A 21,326-nucleotide genomic window follows, 5' to 3' on the forward strand; every position below is an offset into this window, starting at 1 on the left:
TATTGATTTTTGTGGAAATGTAAACATTGTACTACATTTGTTACATGAAACTTTTTTTGGTCTCGCGTAACAAATACTATACATTAATCCTATAATTCGAAAAAAATAAATCATACTTCCGAATCAAACGGCATTGCGAAAGCGTCAGCAAGAAAAATAGAAATGAATCTCATTCATTTTCAGAAAAAAATAATAACGATCAACGTGAAACGAGAGAAGAAATGAGACAATGACGCGATTTAGAAAAAAAAATTAATTCGATAAAATGAAAATAGAGGTATTTAAGTAAGCAATCGAAAGATGAATAACTCCATAGTGACAGACTTTTCTTGAATTTACAATCAAAAGGCAAAAGATAAGTGAATAAAAAGCAATCTATATTCCAAACCGTGAACGTTTATATATGACAAAAATGCAGGCTTCTAGTGAAGTTTTGATTGATTTGATGAAAATCACTCTGATCAAGCAGCCGACATTAATTGTCAGATTATTCCCATTTAAATGGAGGTAAATAGTACAGAAAACATTGAGTATCGAATCAAATGGGGAACGGGGGTGATAATTATGAGATGTAAAAGATGGGAAACAACTGAAAGAATAATAGGAAATGAAAACAATAATAGCACATGATGATTTCACAGAAAACTCATTGATCTTTTTCATCTACTGCATCGCTAATCTGACGTTCGATCAATGCAGCCATATCCTCGAACTCATCGTCATCATCAGATTCCGGTACTTCCTCATCTTCATTGTCTTCGTCATCTTCTTCTTCATCTATATTAGCTGGTGCGTGGCCTTTCTGTAAAAGTCTTTTTTTTTCAAAACACTTTTGATCTCCCAAGCAGGAATAATGATTCACGTGTTTCTTTGAATTTTTGTTTAATATCGATAAAATGTCGTATTTTTCGATAAATTCTAGACACTGGAACGATTTGGATTGATATTTTTAAGCTCAAGAAGCCAAAATTTAACTTTTTTCAAAAAATTCACTACTATTAATTTTAGCCACTATAAATTCAAAACTTTCCGTTTTATTTTCAATTTTTTATACTTGCCGCCCTTTTTACCTCATCATCAACATCAAATACTGCATCATCCTCGTTTTCTGGAACAATTCGACCTTTTTTGCGTGAATCTGACAAAAGTGCTTTGTACGACATAGGGGTATCGTCATCCTCATTATCAGAATCTGATTCCTGAAATAAATATTATTGGAATAAATTATTTTCAAGTTTCTTACCTCTTCCTCGTCCTCCATTTCAGGACAATGCTTTCTTTTCTGTCCCCTTGATGTAGAATCTGTCTCGTTTTCCAAAGCATCTCCTGATTGATTCTCAACAGATCCATTCTGCTCAACATCATCCATTTCTTCTTCATTTTTCTCTTGTTTCTCTTCTAAATTTTCATCTCCCTTATCTTCTCCAACATCATTCCCATCATCATCCTCATCCTCATTGTCTCCATCGTCTTCATCATCCGATAGAGCTTCATCTACTTCATTATTCATATCAGCTAACGCGGCTTTCCCAATTGTGTCCATATTTGCCAAATCATTGACATACTTTGATCCAAGTGGACGTCCAACTGGAGGAGTACTTTCTTTTGTTAGTTGAAACAGATTTTCATCTGCTTTAAGCCACTTTTCGACACAAGCATATACCCATTGAACTGTGACCACAAACTTATTGAGACGATTGGCTTGATAAACTTTTCTGAAAATAAAAGAATTTTAAAATGCTAAAATGATAAAACTAACTGTGTTCCATATCTTGCTCCAACAACATGAGTAACATCATCAGTCACATCTGGTACAATAACTGCTCCAAATTGAGTACACAAACGATAAATATCAGTTCTTTCAAGCTTTTCACCCATTGGTACGATTCCCGAAAAAACAATGACACATCCATCAAGAACTTTGTGTCGTTCCTCTTTGATCACTTCCTGAAAATCAACTTCTAGAAGTCCAAAAGACTTAAATATTCAACTTAGAATAATAATTCAATAACTAAATATTTAAAATGAAAATTTACCTTTACATCAAGCAACACTTCCTCGGATCCTCTTAAATCGTGCTTTTCATAATATTTATCATGAATATTCGTTAAAACTCGCTCAATTTCTTCAAGAACCTTATCCTCATGAGCATCATCTTCAATTTGAACTGGCATTTGTTCTTTTGAGTTTTTTGGAGCATTAATGTCGCCGACTTCTTTGAAGAATCGATAAGGTTTGATTTGAATAAGTGCTTCAGAATACATCCAGACATCTGATCGATCATCAATAATCACTACAAGATTGTCGCCACATGGGAATAGAGCCTGAATAAAAATTGTTGTGTTTAACACTTATTCTATGATGTTAAAAAAAAACCAAATTTCATGGTAACACTTTTTAAAAATTTGAAATTTTCATTAACAGTCGAAAAATTGATGAAAACTCATTTTTCATTCATCACAATTCTGATCGATTAATATTTTCTACGAGTTTCATGTTTTCAGGGCTGAAGATTTCTTGTTTTTCGCTTTAAAAAAAATGGTGTTTTTTTTTGACAAAAAATGTACTTTCCGTTTTTTTATATTAAAGAGCAAAAAAACGAAGAATTTGTAAAAAACTTTTAAATGACTTTAAAATTATAGTTTTTAGTTTTTCGCTTTTTTCGTGATTTTTGCGAATTTTGGGCAAACTCCATTGGAGTTTGAAATTATTTTTATTTTTAATTTTTAAAAATTATACCTTCAAATTATTGGTCTTGTGTTGAGCCGAGAATAGTTCATCTCGAGACAAAATGCGTTGTTCAAAGAGTCGAGCATCTGGATCAAGAATCTGAGCAATACGATGAGCATATTGACGTTGTCCATAGGTAACAATGTGCATTTCATACATATTTGACATTTTATTCAAGAATTCTGTTGTATGTGGTCGGAGTTTAGTGGTATAAACACGAGAGTGAAGGTTATATTTGGTGATGTCTTTGTGCTGAAATTTATAGAAAATATATGAGTATTCCTATCAAGAGTGACAATTTTTCGATAATTTTAGAAAATCAAAAAACACAATTTTTTTGTACCAAAATTAAATTAGAAAAAAGGTTTCTCGGAAAATAATTTAAAGTTTTTGTCGATTTTTCTTATTACGATAAGAAAATTATGCTTTTCTAACTTTATCATTTACATAGAAGCTCGATGAGAAATTTTTTTTGAAATCTTTATTAATTTTCTGAAAAGTGTTTTTTTTTTCGAAAAATGGCTTTACATTTTGGCCATTTTTTTTCTAGAAGAAAATTATATGGTTGTTTGAAATTATTTGTTTTCATCGACACGACCAAAATTCGTTAAATTTGTGTTTTAATTTTTTGCTAATTTTCGGAACATTTTTTTTCAATTTTTCAGTTTTCTCTGAGAAAAACTGAAAAAAAACTTTTTTTTCGTCAAAACTATTGATTCTTACATTTTCAGTATCCACAGTCATTGGTTTGTCGGAAGTGTGAATAATTGTCTGATCCAAATCAACAAGCAATACGAGTTTTCTATTGGTGATCAGATTGTTTTCATCGGCTGATCCAATCTCTTTTGCTAGCTGAAAAAAAAGTTTTTTATCGAAATATTATTTGCCTAGTAGGCGAATTTTTGAGCCAAAAATGCGGTTCACGGTCTCAACACGACAATTTTTGATAAATGCAAAAATATGTTCGTCTTTAAAAAGAACTGTAATATTATGGGATTTTCATGAAGTTTTCTATTTTTCTCAAAATCGTATACTTTACTTAAAAATAGTTTAAACTTGCTTTATTTTAAAGTTTTAATTAACTTTCGAAAAACGATGAAAATTCTGCATTAGCTATTTAAAGGCGCACAACGTTTTGCGAGACCGGTTACCGTATTTTTATTGAAAAAATCGCCGCATCCGGGTAATAAAAATGATGCTAACCGTATCCGACACAATAAGTTCTGGAACATGATGAATCATAGATACATTAGCCGTTGATTGTTCCTTTCTCTGACCGGCTCGTCCTCCCTTTTCACGTAGATCTTTACCACATGTTGCACACATATCTTTGATAACAATTGCATGAGTACATTCGGATACTGTAGCAATCACTTGACCCTGAAAATGAAAACAGTTTCAATTGAATAAATAATTTCAATTTACCTTATTCAATACGATTCCTGGTTTAAGACCTTTTCCAAAAGTAACTACACCCTCACATGGTGTCTTTATCTTTCCCGCCACTTTTCCGTTGATTTTGAATTCTATCAGAACGTGATCTTTCAATACAAAACTTCCTTCACTGGCCTTTTTCAGGCCAGCTGTGCACTCGGCATCGTTTCCTTCAAATTTAATATCCATCTGGAAAAGAATATTTATATCTTTTCAATTAAGATATCAAATTCGACTGTTATTGAATTATTAAATGTTATTTAAAAGTAAAATTTTTCAACAATTTTGTGTTCATCATCTAAAATACATATGTACGCATTCTCTCCAAAACTTTTTTTTCAATTTTCGATTTTATTACCAAAAGGTTAATTTCGGCGCTTTTTTTGAAATCGAATCTGTAAAATTAGCCATTCTGATATTATTTGCGGCAAATTCAGGACCGAGAAATTTTGGGATAAAAATAAGAAAAAAGGTAAAAATAGAGTAAAAATAAAACGGAATTTTTATTCCAACAGGAACAAGAAAAGTGAAAAAAAAACAGAATAATTCCACAGATGGGACGAAAAATGAATAAAAATGGAAGCGTTTTTAGAAAAAAAAAATAATGGTGAAAAAAGAGAATCAAAGTCACAGTAGATGTGGTTCCCTCTAAGAAGAACTAGAAAAATAGGGGGGAATATGAGAAAAACGAATAATAGGATGGAACATAATTAATAACTCAAATATAGATACAAAAATGATTACAAAAGATCAAATTTAATCTTGGTACTCTTGTGTTTGACATCTACACTCTCCTTTGGAACTTTTCGAGACGAAGATTTCTGAAATATCTAAGATTAAAATTCTTCAAAAACAACAAAAATTACCTTCTCCTTTTCCCCAATGCTCTCCACGTCAGTTTCGTCCTTCTTCCGGCGATCCCGCTTCGACCGCTAAAATTTTTAAATTATATATTTTTTGATTAATTGAATTTTAGTGAAATATTTGTGAATAAAACGTACTTCTTCATCTTCTTGTTCCTTGGTTGATGATGAGGACGAGTATTGACGAACTCTGATGTTTGTCGTTGGTTTGCTCGAAGCAACAGTAAACGAGACAGGTTTTCGTTCAAGTGATGGAGCAGTAGTAGTTCTAGAGCTTGAAGAAGTGGATGAGTCAGCTTTCTGCATACGCTCATGAACCGATTTTCGTGGTTTCTCAGACTCTTTCTCAACGATTTTCCGCTTCTCTTTGCGATCCTTCTCGTGTTCCTTTTCCACTTCCTTCTCGCGTTGTTTCTCTTTTTCATTATCCCGATCACTCTCCTTTCTTTTACTCTTCTCCTTTTCATAGTCATCCTTCCTGCGTTCCCTGTCCCGTTCATAATCTTTCCGATCGTCACGCTTCTTGTCTTCACGCTTCACCTTTGTCTTGGGGGCCTGCAATTTCTATAAAAATTTGTTCATTTTTCCTAAACCCGGAAGATGATTTCTGATTGCTAAATTTTTCCTCAAAACAATCAACAATTAAAACAACTAATCTAAAAATAAGAATAAACCAAAACTTACATCACTGTCATATGCCTCGGTCTCTCGATCTCGCTTTCTCTCTTTCTTTCTATCTTGCTCATCAATTTTTTGAGAATCTCTTTCATGCCGACGTTCCTTACGATCATCCTCATCATCATGTCTACGGTCTTTCCTGTCTCTCCGATCGGATTCCTTAGGAAGCTCCTCTTTTCTATCCTCGAAGATGTCCTCTTCATCCTCATTCCATTTTCCTTTCTTCTTTTCTTTTTTGTCAGCAAAATTTTTGTCCAACTCCACTTTGTCCTCATCATCTAGAGATCTTGGCTCTTTTCTATTAGAATCCTCATCTTTATCATCCTGATACTTTCTTTCCTTCTTTTTTTCTTTCTTTTCGGTATCAAGATCATCCTCATCCTCATCTCTCTTCTCCTTCTTTGACTTTTTCTCTTTTTTGTGCTTCTTGTGCTTCTTCCGTTTTCGTTCCTCATCCTCATCACCGTCTTCCTCTTTCCGATGATGTTTCTTGTTCTTTTTACTTTTTTTGTGTTTCTTCATTTTCTTGGAACTTTCGTCATCTTCATCTGCTGTATTAATAGTAGACGATTGTGATTCTTTCTCTTTTTTGTGATCTTCCACATCTTCATCGTGATTTTCAGGTTCCTCATCTTCCTCAACTGGTACTGATTCCTCTTTTGTCTCCGCCACTTCAGCTTCACTCGTCTCCATTGCTTGATATACGGGATCAATTGACTTGTCACGTACAACTACTTCTGTGTCCATTTCTTCGTCAACTGGTTCCTCGTCAGCATCTTCCTCGTGAGTTTCATCAGGTTTTGGAGACACGCTCTCTTCTTTCGGAGAAGTTGAATCTTCATCGTTCTGTGCATTCTCATCAGCAACTTGTGCATCTCCATCTGTGTCTTGTGCCTGGACGTTACCATATTCAGCAATGATACCGTCGATGTCGATCTCATCTTCGTCCTTCGACTCAGCATCCTTGGTTTTTCTGAAAATTTTCATGTAGAAAGGAGGAAACTTTAAATTCAACTTACTGATCATCATCTTCTTCCTCTCTTTTCTCTCGCCTTTCTTTTTTCCTTACATCATCACGCCTTCTATCCTTTCTTCTAGCGTCGTCACGATCTCTACGATGTGATGAAGACGCTTTTATATCCTTGCTTCTTCCGCTGCTTCTAACGTCTCTGTGGCTACGATCACGATCACGCTCACGGTCTCTATCTCTATCTCTTCGATGCTCATCCGCGCGTCTTGGACGTTCTTTTTCAACACTTCGCCGTTTCTTGGATGACTCCTTTTCACGACGCTTACGACGACGTTCATCTTCATCAGATGAGGACGATGACATGCTAGACGATGATGAGCTGTCTCTGTAATATTTTCCACAATCACGCGGTGAGATTATGCTCTAAAATCTGAATTCTTACCGTCTCCGACGACTTCTAGAATCATGTCGATCCTTTCGTCTCGTCCGATCTTTGTGATCCCTTCTGCTGCTATTTCTATCTTTATTTTGAAGGAATGCATTCCATTCATCGGAAATGGCAGATGGACGAGGAACTGATGAGACGGCTGGTGGGAAACCGGCAGAAAACAATGGCATCCTAAAAAGAGTTTAATACGATCTGCGATAAACGTTCACAGTTTCAATTTTACGTCATTTTGCGACCGTTTGTTTTATTTTCAAAAGGAAATAGAATGTAAATAGTGTACAAAAAAGGAATTATAGTTGGCACGTCAGCTTTCCCTTTAACAAAAAATTAGCTAAAAAACTAACCCATAGTTGAGAGGCATTGATTGATGCTGTGGTAGCACGGTCGCTGAAAGACCTGGAACCCCCGGTGGAGGAAGTCCAAATTGTGGAAGACCGGGAATACCCGGAGGAAGCTCTTGGCGGAGTTGAGGAGGAGGGAGGCTGACATCCTGAACCATCGATGGAACTTGTGAAGCCAATGGGATGCCAGGAATTGACGGATTCACATTGGAAGGCTGCAAAATCGTTTTATCAAAGATATTAATTGATTTCTTCCACGAATTAAATTAAGTTCAGATTGAAATTCTACGGAAATTCTAATTACCTGAGCACTAAGTGATGTCCCTGAACTGACTGATGTTAACGTCGTTTGCTGTTGTACTAAAGTACTTCCTGGTGAGATTCCAGAAGGAGTTATCTGTGATTGTGAACTAGACGGAGCTTTTAGTCCGATTCGAATCCGGATTTGTTCCGGCTCCGGAACAATTTGAGGCGTTGTCGGTGCTCCAGGACCAGTTGCACTGAGCCAAGCGGCTGCCGCGTCACGAAGAGTTTTATTGGGAATTATGCTTGTAATGGAGATGTCTTTTCCGCAATCAGCTCCTGGACATTTCTGATTATCCGGGTCCAATATCCTAGCCTCAATACAATCTGCACAATATGAATTTCCACAACAGGATGTGACAATTGCTTCTTTGAAAAGTGATTGGCAAATCGGACAAAGCAATTCTGGAGGAACTTTTCGACTAGTTTGAGCAGGGGATGACGATCCGTCTTCGTTCTGGAACATTTTGTTAAGACTAAAACTCGAATTTCGCTATTTCAAACCTTTCTTGCTAGCGTTTCTTGGCGAGCTTTCCAGTGCATTATCGGTATGACATACTTTCCGCTTGGATGCATCATTGCGTCCGGATCATCTACCGTTGTTTCCATCAACTCTTGAGATGGTATACCAGTGGTACGTTTTGTGTTGAGCTGAAAAATTGAACACTTTTGCTGAAATTTCAAACTACTATTGCGAGGCGGCGGCTACTGATGATTGCACGCTCTTTGACGAAATCGGTCTGCAAATTGATTACGAATCTAAAAAAAACATCGAAAACCAATAGAAACATTATTAGAAAAGTCCCAAGAACTACAAAAATGGGTGTTTTATCTTCGTTCAACGCACACACACAATATTGGATACAAACGAGCAAGATATAGCTCATATAGATGAAAGAAGAGCTCCCTGAGGAGGTACAAAAAAGAAGAGGGGTTGTGAAAAGTGAAGCCGGTTTAGGCATTACCATCGGGCAGTTTTTGTACCAATGTCCTGGTTGACTACAACGATTACATGTATATGTTGGTGGAGGTGGTCCTGTCATAATGCCTGGCTGACGGCGACGAAAGCTGAAACTGGTTGAAATTAAAATAGTTCTTACTATTAGATCAAAGTAGGTTTTTCAATAAAAACTAATGTTTTCAGTGCAAAAATAGAGGGAAAGATAATCTTACTTTGATTGATCGTATGCTCTTGTCGACTGGTCTCTGATATGATTGAGACGTTCTGCTTCGTCCATGTTTTCAAATTCTGCCTGGAAAGAAACAAACTATTTGACAGCATTATTAATCATTTACATACCGATGAAATATGAGAACTTGGATCAAGAAATGAAGAAGTAGCATCCAACTGATTAACCATACCAGAATTCACTCCAGCTCTTAAAATTGATTATTTTATTTGACTTTTACGCTCTCAAACAATAAACTTACTGGACTTTCTGTACTTTTGCGGCGTCCTTCCGAGGGAATCGTTGAACTATTATAGACGAATTTCTCGGGATCAGCTCATCGTCGCTGTATGTCTTTTTTGTGTGAGCATTCTAAAAACAAAAAATTATAAATAGATTAATAAATAATAAATAAATTACCTGAAGCTGCAACTCGAAGAGTTCCAATTTGAGATTCTCCTTGGCACAAATTTCGCGGACAAGTTGCTCGCCACGAATATGCAGTCCGTCAAACTGCAGTGTCTTGTAATCAAGTTCCGCACGGAACTTGTAGTGAATTGACGACATTTAAAAACCCTCGTTCCGAAACTTTTTCTGAAAAAATTAATTATATACATCGTTAGAAGGTTATGGGGCTCCAAATCGCTAATTTAGGAGGAAATAACGTTATCCAAAGATACAAAACAATTTTGAAGCTTATTCGGAAGAAAATAAACGTATTAAAATAGAAAAACGTGCTGTGAAATTCGAAAAAGATGAACGAGTTTTTTCGAATTGTCCACGAAATGACGAATATACGCAAACACGCCACTGACGCACCGTCACGCACAAATGCACAGAATGGTGTAAACAACTTATCCAATGAGTTCAGCTGACCAAACCTGAGAGTTTGGGGAGAAGATAGAGAAAATCAAAGAAAAATTGGAGAAGATACATAAATTTCCTATAAAATACTGTGCATACAACATCTAAGCAACAACGAAAAGGAAATATGCACCAGGTCAGAGAAGAAGAGACGAATAGACACAGCATCTAGTCACATGCAAAGAAATAGACAAAAAACATACAAACACAGCGGTGTGTTTGAAGTGACTGGGTACACCGGATCGATAAAAACAAACAAGCAGAGAATTAATAAAAAAACATTCATTGTTGCATTTATTGTGAATTCAAAGAATTACCTCGGTAAATAAAAACTTGGAGAATTTAGAATGATTTCGAATTTTAAATTTACTTCTGAAAACTACGGGGGTTTCCTGAAAACCAAATGAACCAAACGTAATGAACCAATCAATAATTAAATATTTACAATTTCTTCTTGAAAATAAGAACTTCGAATATAATGGCAAGAATTATTCGAATGGGGAATCATGATTCCCCATCGGATGAAAAGAAACTTAAGTCTAGACTTACTATTAGGTAGCTTTTTTGGTAATTTGGTAATTTTCAATCTCGTTGCTTCTGATAGTTTTACGAACTCAGTTTTGAAGTTCAACTTCGAAATTGAAGGAGGTTTCAAATGTATTCTGACAGTAGGCACAATAACAGATTTTGTCCAATTGATACGCATTGTTCAATTGGAAATTGTTTCTACTTTTCATAACATCATTTGTCTTTTGTAATAAATTCTTTGTATAAAAAGTTATTACAAACAGAAAATAAATACACAAAGCAAAAAACAAAATAGAAGAGAACACTTGCATCAAAAAATCCAACCAGGGCGTCAATGGTAGTCAGGCACGTTTTAGAGGTATTCACCAATTTTATGCCTTCCCATCCACACGCGTACCTGTCTACCTATTACCTATTGTACGCTTTCAGGTTATTTTGTTTTTATTTTGCAGTTTTTCAGAGATTTGAACCATTTTGAATATTTTAAAACTAAATCCCCATTATCTCAACTCCTCTTGTACACAAATCGAACACCGGAGATCGCTGGATCTATAAATTATTGAAAAAAAAATTTCTTATTTTTTTCTTGATCATAATATCATCCTTTAGATTCTATACAGAATACTCAAATATTCAACAGAAAACCATTTATTTTCATTTCCCAAATTGAAAATCAAACACAATGACCACGTGAGCAGTACATCCTAAATGGACATTGCATACTTGTGAAACAATACATTGCTGATCCAAATAAGAAATGACTAGATCCATTATGCTTTTCACAGTTTCCATTGATACATTTGAAGTTTCGAGGGCAGAATTGAGATGTTATACAACGATTGTCATCAAATGATTGACAATAACCATGATGACATACTTCATTTGTTAGACATTGAAATGATCTTCGACATGTTCGATGTTGAGTTGATAATATTGAAATCGGAAGAATGAGAATAATAATCTAAAAAATTAATACTTTTAATATTCAAAATTTTTTTTAAAAAGCTCACCAATGCCAGAAAATTCATTGTAGTCGAATTTCTAGAAAATTAAAAAAGAATTTCACCGTATTTACGGCGTGGTGTTTTTCACTGGTGACTCAAAACCTAATTGCATCAATTGGAACAATCGAACAAAATAGTGAAAAAGGGAGAGCCAACGTATATATTATTTGTCGATTTTGGGTGTCTATGGGTTTCCGGTAGACATTAGAACATGTTAATACGTGGGTTTAAGCAGCGATGTGTAACGTATTGGTGACGGGTTGTTCATGTGAATAATTTCAATTTTTTTCTAAGAATTCTGAAATTTCAAAAATGTTCACTCTAAAGTTTAATGAAAATATTAAATTCTATGATCCCCTTTCTTACAAGAGTTATCCATTTTCAAACAAATAAAATTAAAAATTAATTACCACTATCGTGCAAAAACGAAATATCAGAGTAAGACTTTAAAAAATCATTTTGGCTCACATTATGGCTGTTCTGCACATTTTTGCGCCAATTTCTAATGTACTCAACAGATTTGTTTGTAGTTGGTGTTGATATGACCCGATATCATAATAAATTACTTCAGCTTTTTTCTCTTTTAATATATCTAAACTCGCAACACGATCCCATATGCTAACCATTAGAGTTTTAATGTTGTGGCAAAGTCTTATTTATTGGCTTTCAAACCATCTGTTTTTCATCGAGATGCCGCCGAGCCAAGAGCCCAATAAATAATGTGGTGAGCAGCAGGCACAGATAATGTTGAGATAACACCCCTTCAGATCATCACACATCCTTGTTTTTTTCCTTGTTTTCTCACACTCTTCGGTTTCCTTATTTTTTCTGTTCGAAGTGATGTGACATGTCATCTGTTTCCAATTTTTTCGCAAAAAATGTTCAGTCTTAAGAGAGGATCCTGGTTTGAGCTTATCCTCCTGTTCATTTTAAATCTATGCTCTGAGAACCCTCCTGAACAAACAATGCGTGTCTTTTGTGGGATATCAGATAAAAAGTTTAAAAACCCACTTTTCTATTGATCTTACCGCTTTATGTGTGTGCCGCCCAAAAAATGAAAATTTGTTAATTTTTATAGAAGGAACATGTGTTGATTTCGGAGACCGGAGATGGGTGCATGTCGGCGAATATTCAAGAATTATGAGCCATGTGAACTTACAATTTGTGTCACGATTATTTGTGGTGAGCATTTTTTTTATTGTTCAAACTTGCCACGGTGCTTCAGATTTTGAGTTAAATTGCGCAACTTTTCTTGAGCTTGAGATTTCTGCCAATAAAATATGGAACTGTTTTCAAAGCAAAAGGGTTTGCGCCTTTAAAAAAGTATTTAAAAATATCAAAAAATTTTTAGAATTAACCAGAAAATTAAACTAAAATTCAGAACCCCGTTCTCCTCCGAAGTTCGATCACTGGAAAATCTCAAAACCTGGATGTCCACCAAAGATTATATCATGCTCGAAAGGTAAAGCTCTAAGTTCCGAAAAAGTGTGGTTTTAAAAAAAATATTTCAGCCACCAACAACGATGTGAATCGAGAAAAACGGTCAAGACGGAAATTGGTAAAAAAGAGGACACCGTCTGAAGTTATCGAAAAACTTGAAGAACAGGAAGGATCTGAAAATTGTGAAAATGTTCCTTTCGACAAACCACTTTTACACTCTGACTCAGCTACATTGATATGTGATGAAGTGGCTACAAGCAGGTCACCATTTGAAATATCAACTAATGAAGTGGAAAATGTGGATATTCAGTCGGAACCGAGGGATCGACACGTGTCAATTACTTCTATGGAAAGTGTGGCAGGATTAGGAGAAGCAGATGATCAAGATGATGTCACGATCTTGAAGGGATTGGAAGAAGTTCATGAAATAGAAGTTGATAAAACAGTAATAGAAGAATCTATTCCAAATCAACCAAAAGGACAAAGATTTGATCTACTTTCAAATGGAGATGTGACTATTCCAGCAATGATCATGAATGATGTCGATGGTCCGAAGAAAAAATTACTTGTTCGGAGGAAAAAAAAGTCCAAGACGCCTGATTGTAAGTTTTTGTTTTTTTTTTTTATTAAAAAAAACTATGTAATTTGCGTCAACTTATTTCAGCACCACCTCAATATCGTGATTACACGGAGACGTCCATTTACATGTATATTGAAATGGATAAGCAAAATGTTGGAGAATTTGTGTGGGATCAGCAATGCACACGAATTGATGCTCTTGTTGCTCCAATTGTTGAATTGGACAGAATGACGACTCCAGAAATTCCACTTGAAATTGAACTTTTCGATTGAATAAATATTTTTCTCAAAGCTTTTTTTTAAATTCTATTGTTTTTAGATTTTATTGCAATTTAATGCAACTCCTCATCCTAGAAACCGCCAATCCAAGTCTTCTTACCTTTCAGTACTTTGCGAAGATGGAGGTCCCTCAGTTTTTTCTGCATTTTTTGCCTGTCAAAATAATTTTTGCGCTAATGGAAAATTTCATACCGCGTAACACTTACAATATACCTCTGAGGATTACTTTCTATGGCGTCGTCGAAAAATTTACAAAATATCAATGTTTTGAGAAATAGGGAAAAAATGTATCTTAAACTTAGAAAAAAATTCCCGAAAAACTATCGGGTTATCTTGATTTTTATTTAAAAAATTACATCATAAAATAGACAAAAGAAAGTCAAAAATATAATTTTTTTTACTGATTTTCAAGAGCTAGTTTTTTTTTAATGAAGAAACATCATCGATCACATTTCCATCATCACCACCATCCTTTGTTATTCATCCTTGAAAATTTCAAACCCCCTCTATGAACAGTCTTTCTTAATCAAACAATAGACGGGTAAATCCAAATCTACGAAAAATAAAAGAAATAGTGTTCACCTAGAAGAGAATTAGAAATATCCGCCCACATGAAAGCAAATAAGTTCGAAAAATGAAAAAATATATATCGAGTGTCTTGAGCCTCTCGACCCATACCAATTCAACACAGTTTGAAACAAAAGAAGTTATCAGTTTGGTTGAAATTTCAATACTGTAACTATTCATTATGTCAATTGCATGTGCTAGAATTGGTAAGTCTAGAAATTATAAATTGGAATGTGTACATAGGTGATAACATTTTATTATTAAATATTTTTTGAATATAAAAATAGGTACTTATACTTTTGTTTTTTTTTAACAAAAAGATCCAATTAATACGGATGTATTGCGTATTCAATGTGAAAGATAAGATCTGGACTAAACAATTAAACAACTGTGAAAACAATATATTTTATCTATTTGTTGAAGCGTCTCATTTAAAATTTAAGCAAAATACCTTCTCTTAGAAAAATAAAAGAACTGAGGGTATGAAATAGTTGATCGGTTGACAATCAGTAGCTCTAATGATATGACGTGTTGATCTAAATCAGCTTCCCACTCAACTAACTGGGAATTCAAAAATCAGCATCAGCTGTCGTATCTCCTCGAGAAATAGAATTCAGAGCTGGGATACGCAGACATTGAAATTTTACAATAAGTTGTTAGGGGAATTCCTCGAGCTTCAGATCATTTAGTTTTCTCATTCATTTCGTTGTTTGTCAGTTGAAGAACGTCAATTTATTCATTATGGCAGAACCTTCCGAATGCAGTAATTTATTTTCTCTATTTTTCTCTCTGCATGCTTTCATAAATCATTAATAAAATTTTCAAACGTCTTGTTAACTTTAAAAGTAGGAAAAACAACTTTTACATTAAATTACTGTAGAGAAAGTGAACTAATCAAAATTATTCAATATTCAATAATAGCTTTACATTATTTTCAGATAAAACAATTTTCAAATTCAAAGAAATGGAGCAGAATGTAGCGACTCAGAGCAAAGGTAGTAATGTTGATGGGGCATAAAACATAAAATTTATAAATTCAGATGATGTGTATTCCAAAGATTTTACTCAAAAGAAAATGGACAAGTCCAGTAGCGAATATGGACGGCCAAAACCAGGAACTCTTACAGAGCAAAGAGCTAAAAAAGCTGGTTTGTTTTCAGTGTTGTTTCAATAAATACAAGTTTTCGTGATTCTATTTCAAAAAAAAAATTGAGCTTGCTAAACTTTTTTTAAAACATTTTCTCAAAAAAAAACTTTTCAGCCGCCCACGTTCACAGAGAAATGCTAACATTATGTGAAGTTGTGGAGGATTATGGTAAACAAGAGAAGGAAGGAGATCCAATCAGAATCACATTTGGAAGACTTTTCACAATTTATGTCAATATTTCTGATAAGGTACGTATCGTTTTAAATATCCTATGATAAACCATTTTCAATTTGTCTTTTTTTCAGGTAGTTGGAACCCTTTTGCGAGCTCGTAAACACAAAATGATAGATTTTGAAGGAGAAATGTTATTTCAAAAGAGAGATGATCATGTTATTATCACACTTTTACTCTCTGGAGCACAGCTTAAAGAGGCTATTCGAGCACACGCAGCAGCAAACCCAAAGGAATAAATATTCCGATTCGATGGAAAATTGTAAATTCATTGTTTTAAATGATTTTTTTATTTTATTACTTGGCCTGTCAAATACCGGGTTTTTAATCGATAAACGTATTGTTGAAAAATATTCCAATAAATTTTGAATTATATATGGAAAATATAAAAATCGACTGACAATGAGTCTTTAATTTGAATTGCTTAAAAATCTAGGATGATGGTACTGTAACTATTGTTTTTTTTTATTTTTACGAGTCAACAAAAACGAAACCATCAGTTATGTTCAATAGTTGCCGATATCAGTAGAACATTCAACATTACAAGAGACAACTCGCTTGAAAACTTGTACAGTGCAACAAAATAAACAATTAATTTTGGCAGACAGATACCTATTTAATAAGCAGTTATGAAGCATGAAAAGTCAAAATATGATGACTGCTTGGCAACGGACTTAATGAATGATCAACACATTGGGAGCATAAGAGGGATTATAATAGTAGCAAGAAAGAGAAAGAGAAGAAGAAGAAGCACGCAAGGGAGGTCATATCAACTAGTATTTCCATTTGAGAGAAGGAGATGGATAGAGAAGGCTTTTAGAAGGTTTTAATATTTATCACTGGAAATTTAAGCCTTCCTATCATTTCTTTGCGTCTCCTTGTATATATCTTCACTATATTGTTTCCTGTTTTCGTAACTATTTTGAATCGTTTTTTTCAAACCCAAGTTTCCATGTTCAATTGGATTTTTACAGTTTCGTTTCAGAAATGTCAGAAAAACCGGAGTTTTCCGATATGTATCAAGTTCCAAAACGAGCAAAAACAAACTTGGCTCGCGAAATACGGAAAAGAGAGTTCAGTTATGTGGATAGACAGGTACATAATCTTCAGAATCTGAAAAATAAAAAAGTATTTTAAAAAATAAGAAAAAAACACTTTATCTGTTCAGACGACGATAAAAATGTTTTGTTTTTTTTAAAATTTAAATCAGGATGAAAAATATATGTCTCTAAAATTTCTCCATTAAACATTTCAATTTATTGAGAGTTTTCGCTCCATCAAAGCTTTTGGTAAATTGTCAAATTTTCCAACAAAAAAATGTGAAATGTTTGGGCTACTTCGAGCATTTCTGCAGGTTAAACCTCTAGAATTTTTGGATACAAAAAATTGAAATTAAAATGTTATATTTAAATATAAAATTTGCCAAACAAAATTATTTTTGCACCACTTTTTGACTTTAAATTGTTTTTTTTAAGTTGTGAAACGATTTGCCGAAAATAAATATATTTAAAAAAAAGTTTTACTAACTATAAGATATATTTGACGTATAGAAATTTCATACGAAAACTGGAAAAAATTTCAGAAAAAGTGTTTTGTTTGTTCTTGAAAATCTCTTTAAAATTTTTCGGCAAATTAGGCAAACAGGCAATCTATAGATTTGACGCTACGACTTTTTGAATGTTTGAAAAAGTTTTCTTTATTTTAATATTAAAAATGTGGACACTAACCCATCTTTATAGAATGAATGAAAAAGATGATCCCTGAGCATTACCTCCTTCCAAATCTCTAACTTGCCTCTCTCACCATATTTTCGATTTCTAGAATTATGTTAATTGTCAGTTTATGTAGGCTCACTCTTTTTCATCTCCTCCCCCGCGTATTATCTCTGAAAAGGGTTTGAAAATAGTGTTTGTAACCGAGGAGACACAGAGAAAGGCGATGGGTAAACTTGTAGAGGGAGAGGAATGAAGGGAGATGCTGCTATTCTCATTCACTATATATTTTACCTTCCATAACTTGCTCGAATGCCTTTCACACCTTCTGAAAAAATCTCTTCGGAGAAGGAAAGTGAAAGCGATGAGAAGAAATCCACAAGAAGTAGTGCTCGAAAAATTACATTTACTGCTAAAAAACACTGGCGACGATTGTCAGATCTTGTCGATGCTGTGAGATATCTTAATGTTTATTGATTTGTTTTTTAAACGTACTCATCGATTTTTCAGAAAGCAAGTAAACCAACGCAGTTGAGTGAAAAAGAATGGAAATCGCCAAGAAGTGAAGATTCCTTTGATTTGTAAGTATGAAATTTTGTGTCGCTGAAATATTTTGTAGAAACTAGAAACTTCGTGAAAAGTTAATAGGTTTCAAACAGGAAATTAATTTTTTAGACACAGGAAATGTACTTTCTACTTCCGGTAAACTTATATAAATCCCAATAGACTACTCCACAAACGTTTTGGAGTTTTAACTTGAAACATACGTGTGAAATAATGAGTTTCTTCAAATTGCAGACTTGATCCAGCAAATGCTTCAAAAGAGCCATCGGCCAGTACCCGACCACTTCCATATCCACCAACTCGCCCTCCAGAAGTCGTAATTCAAATTGATGAAGTTGAATCACCAATTCTTGGACTTATTGATGAAACGGATGATCATGAATTGGATGGAAGATTGGATCCAGCTTCATCTTTTGATGCAAATTCACTTTCAGCCACAAGAGCATCTAGTATCATTGAAGATGATGTTCGTTCTCAAATATCATTTATTATGAGAGAAAGATTACATTCAATTGCAAAAGAAGTTCATAGAAGAACATCTGCAGTTCGTGAAGATTTAATAAGAGAAACACCTGAAGATACTGTATCAATGGCATCTAATGTACCAAAACAAAATGAGCATCGACCGAGTTTGATGTCATTGATTGGACTGCAGGTGAGCCAAATTAAATAATCAACTTTCAAAAATTTTAATAGTTGTATTTCAGAATCGTTCTGAGTCACCGACTGTCGACACTGTCAAAAATTGCTTTGGGTTTTCATTGAAAGGAACATTTCATCCGTATGGTCGTTTCTACATGACATGGCTCTCACTAGTTACTTTATGTTTTTTATTCAATGCATTTTGTATTCCACTTCGATCAAGTTATCCTTATCAGACAGCAGATAACTGGATGTATTGGTTCATTGTTGATTATTCTTGTGATTTGGTTTATGTAATTGATATGCTGCTAATCAAACCACGGTTAAGATTCACGAGAGGAGGAATTCAAGTCGTAATGTTTTGCTTTTTCATTCCCTGAATTTTAAAACGCAAGTTTGAATTTTCCAGAAAATTTATAAAGATACACAACGTCATTATCTGATGACTAGAACCTTTAAACTGGATATTCTGAGTATTCTTCCAACAGATTTAATGTATTTCTTCTTTGGGAAAATGCCAATTTGGAGGATTAATCGAGTTTTGAAGGTGAGTCAATGAAAAATCTAGTTTTTATGTTTACATTTTGGAATAATTCAGATCAACTCATTTTGGCTACTTTTCGACATGCTTGACAATTCTTTTGCCAATCCATATGCCATTAGGTAAAACTTCAAAAATTTTCGGACTCTCACACTTTCTTTATTTTCAGAATTGCTCGGACTCTTTCATATATGATATACATCATTCATTGTAACAGTTGTGTATATTACAAACTTTCGGCATTACAAGCGTTTGGACAAATTGCTTATTTGGAAAATGGAAAATGGTATTTGAACAAATGGGTTTATAACAATCAAGGTGTGACAAAACACTACACAATTTGTTTTTTAACAATTGTATTACAGGAAATGCGTATATCCGATGCTTCTACTTCACCGCAGCCGTGGCCACATCTACTGGAAATAACCCAGCACCAACTAATGTTATCGAGTGAGTGACTAGTTATTAAATCAAGATATTTCAACAAACTTTATCAGGTACATTTACATGACATGTTCCTGGATGATGGGAGTGTTTGTATTTGCCTTGTTGCTCGGTCAAATTCGAGATATTGTGTCGAACGCAAATCGCAATCGGGAAGAATTTCAAAGAAAAATGGATTTAGCATTGGGAGAATGCAAGAAACTTGGTAACTTTTTGAATGTTTGAACAAAATAATAGCAAAAAATCCATTGTCAAAATTTTAAACTTCCCGAAGATTTTGAAAATTGTATAATAATATTTGTTCTAGGTCTGAAAATGGAAACGACCAACCGAGTTCGTGATTGGTTTATCTACACCTGGCAGCAACAGAAAACTTTAGGTATACCTTTTTTCATTTAAAAATTTTAAATTGCTATTTGTCCCTCTATATTTTTACATTTCAGACGAAAAGAAGCTCATCGAAAAACTGCCTCTCAAGCTACAAACTGATCTGGCTTTGTCTGTTCATTACACAACTTTGAGCAAAGTTCAACTATTCCAAGACTGTGATCGTGCTCTTCTGAGAGACTTGGTTTTAAAATTGAGACCCGTTATATTTTTACCCGGTGATATGATTTGTTTGAAGGTTTGTGTTATTTCATTTCATTTTGCTTATTTTCAAAATAAGATTTTATTAAATATTATTACAGGGAGACGTTGGAAAAGAAATGTACATCATAAATCAAGGAATTCTTCAAGTCGTTGGTGGAGATCACAATGAGAAAATATTTGCAGAATTAGCACAAGGTGCAGTATTTGGAGAAATCAGTCTATTGGCAATTGGTGGAAATAATCGAAGAACTGCATCGATCCGTGCAAAGGGTTACTGTACTTTGTTCGTTTTAGCAAAGGAAGACTTGAATGATGTCATCAGATATTATCCACAAGCACAGACAATTTTACGGAGAAAAGCAGCTGCTATGTTGAAGAATGATAAAAAGAGTGATGAAAAGACAGAAAAGATAAAGGCGCAAGCAGAGTTAGAAGATAGATGTAAGATTAATCCAAGACAAGTTCCTAAATTGATTACGGTAAGGAATTGTTTTAAACCGGCAGGAATATATAATTGAAATTTTCAGTTGATTGCTAATATGACAGAGATGAATGAAAACAAAGGAGTTCAAGAATTGAAGAAAGTTATTGAGGAAGAAACAGGTAATAGCATTTAAATTTCACAAGGACTCGGTGTTTTGAAAACATCCTAGCTGCTCTTTTACAGTTTTTGAATTTTCAGAATTCTTCGGCAAACTTCGCCATGTATCTTTAGAAATTTAGTTAGAGTTCAAATTTTGAGCCCACAAAATATCAAAGAGAGCATAATTTATTCTTTAGTTGCCGTGTTGTCTTTATGTTAGATTGAAAATAATAGAGACATCGATGTATTTTGACGGACGCCAGGTTTTTACTGTTTTAGAATATGTTACAAAATTTGATTCCAGAAAAGTCACGCCGGCAATCGATATACTATCCCTGGAGTACTCTACAAAGAGACGATGACGACGAAGAAGAATGGAATGATGAAGAGGATCTATCAGATGTTGGAGAAGATTTTGATTTGGATCCAACAAATCATTCCGACGATGAGGATCCGATGGAGGATGTTGACTTGGCACCGGAGGTACATGATGATGATTGGGATCAACCAGGAACTTCCGGAACACAGAAACTACATGCCGATTAATTTTCTTTTTTTTTTTTGATTATAACGTAATATAACCAGTAAATTTATTACAAAAAATAAACTATTTTTCGAGATCATTGAAAAAAAAAACTGCTCTCAATTTTCTATACCTATCAAAATTTAACGTC

General features: G+C 34.1%; 6 protein-coding genes and 2 non-coding genes across 10 annotated transcripts; 4 read left to right on the forward strand and 4 right to left on the reverse strand.

Moving 5' to 3' along the window:
- Positions 1-141: 141 nt before the first annotated feature.
- 21ur-14332 lies at positions 142-162 on the reverse strand. The gene has a single exon (NR_050345.1).
- On the reverse strand, positions 158-4,353 carry fcp-1 (RNA polymerase II subunit A C-terminal domain phosphatase; the record flags this gene model as incomplete). Its single annotated transcript, NM_060022.5, has 9 exons — positions 158-802; positions 1,071-1,199; positions 1,244-1,715; positions 1,760-1,947; positions 2,037-2,324; positions 2,740-2,982; positions 3,454-3,582; positions 3,934-4,110; positions 4,156-4,353. The coding sequence occupies 9 exons, from the start codon at positions 4,351-4,353 to the stop codon at positions 647-649; spliced, it is 1,980 nt and encodes a 659-aa protein (NP_492423.2). The 3' UTR covers positions 158-646.
- On the forward strand, positions 4,170-4,190 carry 21ur-12977. Its single transcript, NR_050346.1, has one exon.
- A 288-nt stretch (positions 4,354-4,641) lies between the features above and the next one.
- rbpl-1 (E3 ubiquitin-protein ligase RBBP6) lies at positions 4,642-9,530 on the reverse strand (the record flags this gene model as incomplete). 2 transcript variants are annotated; one of them, NM_001383544.3, is made up of 14 exons in its annotated part: positions 4,642-4,985; positions 5,031-5,096; positions 5,166-5,591; positions 5,712-6,678; positions 6,725-7,060; positions 7,118-7,294; positions 7,468-7,679; positions 7,769-8,224; positions 8,272-8,418; positions 8,733-8,835; positions 8,941-9,020; positions 9,068-9,146; positions 9,199-9,308; positions 9,357-9,530. In NM_001383544.3, 14 exons carry the CDS (start codon positions 9,501-9,503, stop codon positions 4,905-4,907), a joined length of 3,387 nt encoding a protein of 1,128 aa, NP_001370024.1. The 2 variants fall into 2 exon arrangements, with proteins under 2 accessions (NP_001370024.1, NP_001032976.1); NM_001037887.4 differs by lacking the exons at positions 5,712-6,678; positions 6,725-7,060; positions 7,118-7,294; ... (1 more) ...; positions 7,769-8,224; positions 8,272-8,418 and having other exon boundaries at positions 4,905-4,985; positions 9,357-9,503.
- A 1,430-nt stretch (positions 9,531-10,960) lies between these two features.
- On the reverse strand, positions 10,961-11,824 carry F36F2.8 (EB domain-containing protein). Its single transcript, NM_001026285.2, has 2 exons — positions 11,339-11,824; positions 10,961-11,289 (listed from the first exon to the last, which is right to left on the reverse strand). The coding sequence occupies exons 1-2, from the start codon at positions 11,354-11,356 to the stop codon at positions 11,002-11,004; spliced, it is 306 nt and encodes a 101-aa protein (NP_001021456.1). The 5' UTR covers positions 11,357-11,824; the 3' UTR covers positions 10,961-11,001.
- A 575-nt stretch (positions 11,825-12,399) lies between these two features.
- On the forward strand, positions 12,400-13,639 carry F36F2.2 (uncharacterized protein). The gene is made up of 4 exons (NM_060024.5): positions 12,400-12,514; positions 12,714-12,794; positions 12,844-13,374; positions 13,437-13,639. The coding sequence occupies exons 1-4, from the start codon at positions 12,442-12,444 to the stop codon at positions 13,622-13,624; spliced, it is 873 nt and encodes a 290-aa protein (NP_492425.1). The 5' UTR covers positions 12,400-12,441; the 3' UTR covers positions 13,625-13,639.
- Positions 13,640-14,267: 628 nt separating this feature from the next.
- On the forward strand, positions 14,268-15,949 carry F36F2.1 (Actin-binding Rho-activating protein; the record flags this gene model as incomplete). Of its 2 annotated transcripts, NM_060025.7 has the most annotated exons (5): positions 14,268-14,403; positions 15,136-15,192; positions 15,238-15,345; positions 15,459-15,592; positions 15,650-15,949. In NM_060025.7, the coding sequence occupies 5 exons, from the start codon at positions 14,379-14,381 to the stop codon at positions 15,812-15,814; spliced, it is 489 nt and encodes a 162-aa protein (NP_492426.1). The 2 variants fall into 2 exon arrangements, with proteins under 2 accessions (NP_492426.1, NP_001129772.1); NM_001136300.4 differs by lacking the exon at positions 14,268-14,403 and having other exon boundaries at positions 15,162-15,192; positions 15,650-15,814.
- A 640-nt stretch (positions 15,950-16,589) lies between these two features.
- On the forward strand, positions 16,590-21,253 carry tax-2 (Cyclic nucleotide-binding domain-containing protein; the record flags this gene model as incomplete). The annotated part of the gene is made up of 14 exons (NM_060026.6): positions 16,590-16,670; positions 17,798-17,868; positions 18,086-18,506; positions 18,559-18,846; positions 18,903-19,040; positions 19,092-19,156; positions 19,204-19,352; positions 19,400-19,484; positions 19,532-19,683; positions 19,786-19,857; positions 19,922-20,103; positions 20,168-20,548; positions 20,597-20,672; positions 20,957-21,253. The coding sequence occupies 14 exons, from the start codon at positions 16,590-16,592 to the stop codon at positions 21,196-21,198; spliced, it is 2,403 nt and encodes an 800-aa protein (NP_492427.3). The 3' UTR covers positions 21,199-21,253.
- Positions 21,254-21,326: the final 73 nt, after the last annotated feature.

The sequence above is a fragment of the Caenorhabditis elegans genome, chromosome I (genome assembly GCF_000002985.6).
Source record: "Caenorhabditis elegans chromosome I".
Lineage (NCBI taxonomy): Eukaryota > Metazoa > Nematoda > Chromadorea > Rhabditida > Rhabditidae > Caenorhabditis > Caenorhabditis elegans.

What these genes read in the sequence shown, in the direction of transcription:
- F36F2.2 (NM_060024.5), top strand. Translation starts at nt 12,442, where the DNA reads ATGGGTGCATGTCGGCGAATATTCAAGAATTATGAGCCATGTGAACTT. An exon ending in GATTATATCATGCTCGAAAG is followed by an intron (nt 12,795 to 12,843) that starts GTAAAGCTCTAA and finishes AAAATATTTCAG; the next exon opens with CCACCAACAACGATGTGAAT. An exon ending in AAAGTCCAAGACGCCTGATT is followed by an intron (nt 13,375 to 13,436) that starts GTAAGTTTTTGT and finishes AACTTATTTCAG; the next exon opens with CACCACCTCAATATCGTGAT.